This window comes from Rhodamnia argentea, chromosome 1 (genome assembly GCF_020921035.1).
Source record: "Rhodamnia argentea isolate NSW1041297 chromosome 1, ASM2092103v1, whole genome shotgun sequence".
NCBI classification, from domain to species: domain Eukaryota; kingdom Viridiplantae; phylum Streptophyta; class Magnoliopsida; order Myrtales; family Myrtaceae; genus Rhodamnia; species Rhodamnia argentea.
Window position 1 is genome coordinate 12,697,803 of NC_063150.1, and position 5,626 is coordinate 12,703,428.

The 5,626-nt window shown below is 40.2% G+C and overlaps 1 protein-coding gene across 2 annotated transcripts; it reads right to left on the reverse strand.

Annotated features, from left to right (window-relative positions):
- Positions 1-279: 279 nt before the first annotated feature.
- Positions 280-5,423, reverse strand: LOC115753803. 2 transcript variants are annotated; one of them, XM_048281921.1, is made up of 6 exons: positions 5,067-5,423; positions 4,850-4,965; positions 3,582-4,396; positions 2,884-3,016; positions 711-1,039; positions 280-638 (listed from the first exon to the last, which is right to left on the reverse strand). In XM_048281921.1, exons 1-6 carry the CDS (start codon positions 5,380-5,382, stop codon positions 515-517), a joined length of 1,833 nt encoding a protein of 610 aa, XP_048137878.1. In that variant the 5' UTR covers positions 5,383-5,423; the 3' UTR covers positions 280-514. The 2 variants fall into 2 exon arrangements, with proteins under 2 accessions (XP_048137878.1, XP_030548478.1); XM_030692618.2 differs by having other exon boundaries at positions 4,850-4,956; positions 5,067-5,421.
- Between the last annotated feature and the right edge of the window lie 203 nt (positions 5,424-5,626).

Here is a 5,626-nt window from a genome sequence, read left to right on the forward strand (position 1 = left end):
ATAAGCGTATTAGTTTGGGATTTTATGTGGTATTAACCCTTGAACAAATCCCATTTCCTTGATAAGCTGATGAAAACTTCACTAGAAAAGATGTCCACATGATATCTGGATAACTGTTCCTTTTCTTTTTCCTGTTTTGTTCTTTTACAAATTCCTGATAATAAGATATCGGCACGAGATGCAGAGCCAAAACACCCAGTCTGATGGAGATATCATGCTTGCAATCAGCAACCCTAAATCCGTTATGCATCAGGATCAATTTATCTCCGTTTGCAGCGATTTGTCTAAGTTACTAACAACCAACAGCATACTATAAACAATATCTTCTGTACCCAGGAGACTACCAGATAACAATTGAATGACTACCAACATCAACCACATGGACATCTACTACACCTATATTTAAGCACATACATCATATCTAGTGAAAGAAAAAAAAAAGATTCATTTATTACCTAAACAAATGGCTCAAACGATTGCACAGAACAGTATGAAAGCAACTTGATGTGCAAATCTATTTACTGGATGGAGAGGTAAGCTTATTTTCATCTGAATCATGCTTCATAGTAGAATCACCACCCATCAACTCCTGGAAACCTTCAACCTTCAGAGGTTGAGCTCTAACCATACCTACATTCCTACAGGTAAATGAAACAGTTAAGAGTTTGAGCACGACCCAATGAACATGGAATAGACAATAGTTTCCTTACTGAGTCTGCATTTGGGGCATTTGAAGAGTAGACATTGGTCTGAACTGATTATTGTTTTGAGGATGGAGATTGGACATTGCCGCAATATGCTGCTGTCGGAACTGCTGCATCTGTGGGTGTCTCATATTGACAGCACTGAATGCATTACCATCAATTGGTAGATCTGATGGGTTTTCGATTTTCACTTGGACCATGGGCCTGCTCTTGTCAAAGTCCATCATGGGACGAGCATTAGAAGCCTGCCGTCTTCGTAAAAACTCCAATTGCTGAAATGAGAGATTGTGGGAATTCATCATCTGTTGCATCTGTGGATTCATCTGTCTTGGCATCTGCAGATTCATTTGAAATTATTCTTACAATGTTGTGTCATCCTTCACTAAGTAAAAGAATTAGATGATAAATGCTTTTCAATAATCATTTGGCCAAACTCCTTTTAGAACCATATTGAGAAGTTATAATGAAAACAAAAACCAGATTAATCAACTATTTTCAAAGTATACAACAAGACGTTGCTTTTACTGACAGGAAAATACTTCCTATGACTAATTCTAAAATTTGGCGGGCAGGCAACATATAACTGCCAAATTGAAGTCTTAACTTATCCTATTGCACATGATCAAAGACATATCAATTCCACTTGAATTTGAGGAGTCTAAGGCTTCCTCAACATAATATTTAGGTATGTGACATTAAGCAATTTGCATCGGATAATAATGCGTTATCTAATGCATCATTTGTTAAACATCTCATTCAATATGTCTAGTATACATAGTTCTATACTCACATTTTCTTCAGCCTCCCAAAGTCAATTTGTTCAACACAACTACATATAAAATTAAAAAAGGGATCAAGTCCTTCCTTGCAATCATGAACTAATAAGGCAATTGCTGAAAAAACGCCTCGAAGGATCTAAATCAATGTCAATTGGTAAGTGTGAATGTCAAAATTTGTATAATGCTCTGTGGCGTGTATTCTTTTGCTGTCATAGCCAAACATCATTATTACTTAAAACCGCTATAAATAAACCAAAAACAAGTTAACCAAGAAACAAAAGAATCCAAACATTACCTTAGTCAATGATCGATTCACAAGAATGCCATTATAACTCTAATGAAAGATGAGATTCAATACTCAAATGGGAAGCGCATGAAGAGCACGCCTTGCTGTAATTTAGTTTCTGAATCATCTTTTTTTGTTTTCCTAATACTTCATTGAAATTTCTGCTCTTGCAAATCTTTTTTTTTTAATTTTTTGCAATCACTGCCTTCAAGTACCCAAGTTTTGTAGAATGACCAGTGGCGGTACATATGGCATATTAATCCCGTTGACTAATTAATTTTGTTTAAGAAATAATTGTCAAGCAATTTAAAGTACGTTTGAAAGAAACTATCCGCACAATTTGGCAACAACATATAATAAAGCTGTAAGAGCAGCATGTAAGGATATGTGGCAACATTCCTCGTGCAACCTAAGAATAAGCCACATCATAAAAGAAATCGTCACATAGTGAATCCCAAATCATTAAAGTCCACGGATATGACTACAAGTTTGAAAATACCCAAATTCTCAAAAATTATATACTTTTCATCTTTCGAGATCCCTGAGAACCTCTTCTTCGAGATAGTTATTCACTTAAGTTCCTGAGGACACCCTATAGTCAATATCAGAACCATTCTAATCATCCATTTGGTAATTCTCAAGGTTGACTATAATTTTTTTCCATACCTTCAGCTATAAAAATTCTCTCGCTAGGTAGCATTTTCTTTTCAATCAATTTTATTGAGTCGAGGAAACCATCTCCGGACATAACACCACCTTATCTACTAACATTCATACTTGAGGTTGCAACTCCAAAATGGCAGACATGCTATTTTAGGCAGAGGAGATGGACACGCAATCACTCTTCGGTCGGGTACGACGTCGGGTGTCACTAATTCGTTATTAAAGATGCCAAGAGAAATTTATTTCAAGGGAATTGTATATTATTTTATCAATCCAATGACATAAGTAGTATCCTCTAAATTGAGGATGCAAAATGTAATTTCTAAAATGTGAAGGTGCAATGGGCAGCTGCAGGTATAGCAGAGCAGAAAATATAATTTCCCAACAAGTACTTAGCATTGACCAAAGGAATTTGTCAAGCCATACATACAGAAAATATCAAAATACATACTTGCTGTGGAAGTCTAAGGGGGGTCTGCTGCTGTGAATGCAAAAAGGGCTGCATTTCTGGTACTTGTTGCTGACTTTGCTGAGAAAAGTTCTTAGGACCATCCTTGACAAGCTCAGCTAAGGTCCCCAAATTACTGGTAAGGAAGTCAGAAAATTAAACATAAATAGAATAACAAGAAAAACTACTATGGCCAACGTAAATCCTCCAATCACAATTACTGCCTAAAGGCCATTACTTCTACTAACATTGAATTTCTTTGGCAATTCAATAAAGCTTGTCACAAGCATGCTTTCCATTTGCCAACCCAGTAAGTTCTGAATTCTTAATGACAGTCAACAAAGTTGAACTAGTAAGTTCTGGTTCAACCATGCTAGTGTTTCTAATTCATGACAACAAAAATGAAACAAGGAGGAGAATCATTTTCAGCCATAGTGCTCGAGACTTCACTAAGCAAAATTTAGGCTTAAAAGAGAGAAAAATTAAAATTCTAACTTACGAAAAAAAAAAATACCTTCTTCAGAAATTTAAACGAGGCGAAAGAGTAGATGGTGGAACAAATAAGAACAACAACATCAACATCACCTTAATTCCAAACTAGTTGGGGTCGGCAGGCGATGAACCCAAAAATAAATAAAATAAAAGCAAGACTTCAGAATTACGTACTTCATTATGCTCTATTGAGGATATCTTCAGCTTACCTGAAACCAGATACTTGAAGAAACATTTTAAGCAGTTCAATGGCCGAATATTGCTTCCTGTAACTATCTGCAAGGACTTTCAAGTTTTGGCCAAGCTTACAGATATGAGAACCCAGTAACTGAGCTAACACTTCCATTGGAAGTTCTGTGGCACCTTCAAAACCCAAACTAGTCAACATGCGTGCGACGACTTTCTGAGAAACAAGTAATGCTTGTTCTTGACCGAGATGTTTCCCACTGCCTTCAAAACCATTTTTCCCTCGATACAAACTTCCTCCCTGCTCAGAGCTTAGGTACTCAGGCCTTATGCCAAGTCTCTCGATCATAACTGGGCTCCTGGTTACAACTTGAGGCAATGAATCAAGAACGCCGCGAAACTCCACTTTACTCTTGTCTTCTAACCTATATGATACTGGCAATGCACTATCAGGTACACAATTACACACGAACATCACCTCTGGTAGAAAAGACGTGTCATCATCAATTCCAACATCTTGAACAGGACCCGCATTTATGCTGACAGGATGAGTGGGATTTAAAAATCCAGCTTGATCATCCTTGTAGACAACACGCTTTCTCTTATATTTCTCCAAAAGTTTGAGATAACTAAACATATCTTCAGGTGTGCGCTTGTTTAATCCTAGACCCCCACTGGATAATCTATATGGTTTACTGGCTCTGTGCTTCTCAATAAACTGATCATACCATGTCTCTGGCAAGTCTTCCTTCCTCGATCTCTGGGATGGAGCATCTACTTCTGGATCACTGTATCTTGGGCCAGCACCAAAAGTTGCTTTAGATTGAGACTGCATACTCTGTCATACAGCAAGTGGCAGTTTATGGTTTATCCAAGGTCCAATCCAAAGATGTCGACAGAAGGACCAATGCAAAGCAACTTGCTCAATGCTCAAGCTTTTCATGGCACCATTCACGTTGAAAACAAAGGAAATACTATGCCTCAGAATACACCTTCCAAGAGTAAATCAGCCAAAGCCAAATCCAACAATTCTTCTAGAATATGGAAAAGTAATTAATCCTCGCAGAAGAATTTAAAGGAATGTAATAGAATCAAACTATCAAAGTGTTCCGCGCCTTTCGAGGATTAACTATGGACAAGCAACCCCACAACCCTATCACACTGCGGGGACTTCAATCCAACTCAACTTCAGTGGAATACAACGGAATACTCCAAATTCACAAAGATGATAACTCTAGCAAAATCAAATCTTTGCTTAAACCAAATGATCGATGAGATTAGACTACGATACCTTCGATGACGTCGAACTGGGCGCATTAAGACCTTCTCGTTGAGGAGCGCCATCCTGCGAAGCACTGTCGAGCGGGAAGTACAAATCATCGCCGTGCAACTGCAAATCTACGACATTTCCAATTCGCCAAAAATGAAGAGAAGGAGAAGGTGAACGTCCAAATCAACAAAAAAAAAAAGGAACTTCGATCGAGAGGAGTAGAATCACGGAGACACACAAGTGGGATTGAGCTTCGAGACGGCGACGGAGGAAGAAGAAGAGGCTTTCGCGGCGGCTACGGGGGAAGGGGAACGGAGGAAGAGGGAGACGCTGGCCTTGTCGAACAGGAGGGCGCGAGCCCTGAGCTGGAGGTGGAGCTGAGCCCTAGGCTTGGAGTCGTCGGCTCGCATGAAGGACTCCCAGGAGGAAGGGGAGGAAAGGAAGGGGGCAAAGCTCAAGTAGCCGGAGTCGCCAAGCCATGTCCGCCACACGCCCAAGCTCTCCAGCCTCCTCGCGAGCTCGTAGCCGCGACCGTCGTCCCCCAAGAGCGCCATCCTTTCCCCCCCTTTTCCCTCCCTTCAAAGTGAGGAAGAAGAGGAGTCGGATCGGAATCGGAGGACAATGGAAGACGTCGTGTTGCAGGAACCGGCTCCTAGCCCAGCCGCCCGGACTTGCCCAATGGGCTCGGGTCCTGGGTTCGTGCTCTGGCACAAGCCAGGCCCATAGGCTCCAAACGGCTCAGGCCCGATTTATTCTGTGGAGGCCCAATGGCCCAACGCTATTGCTCTGTAAAATCGT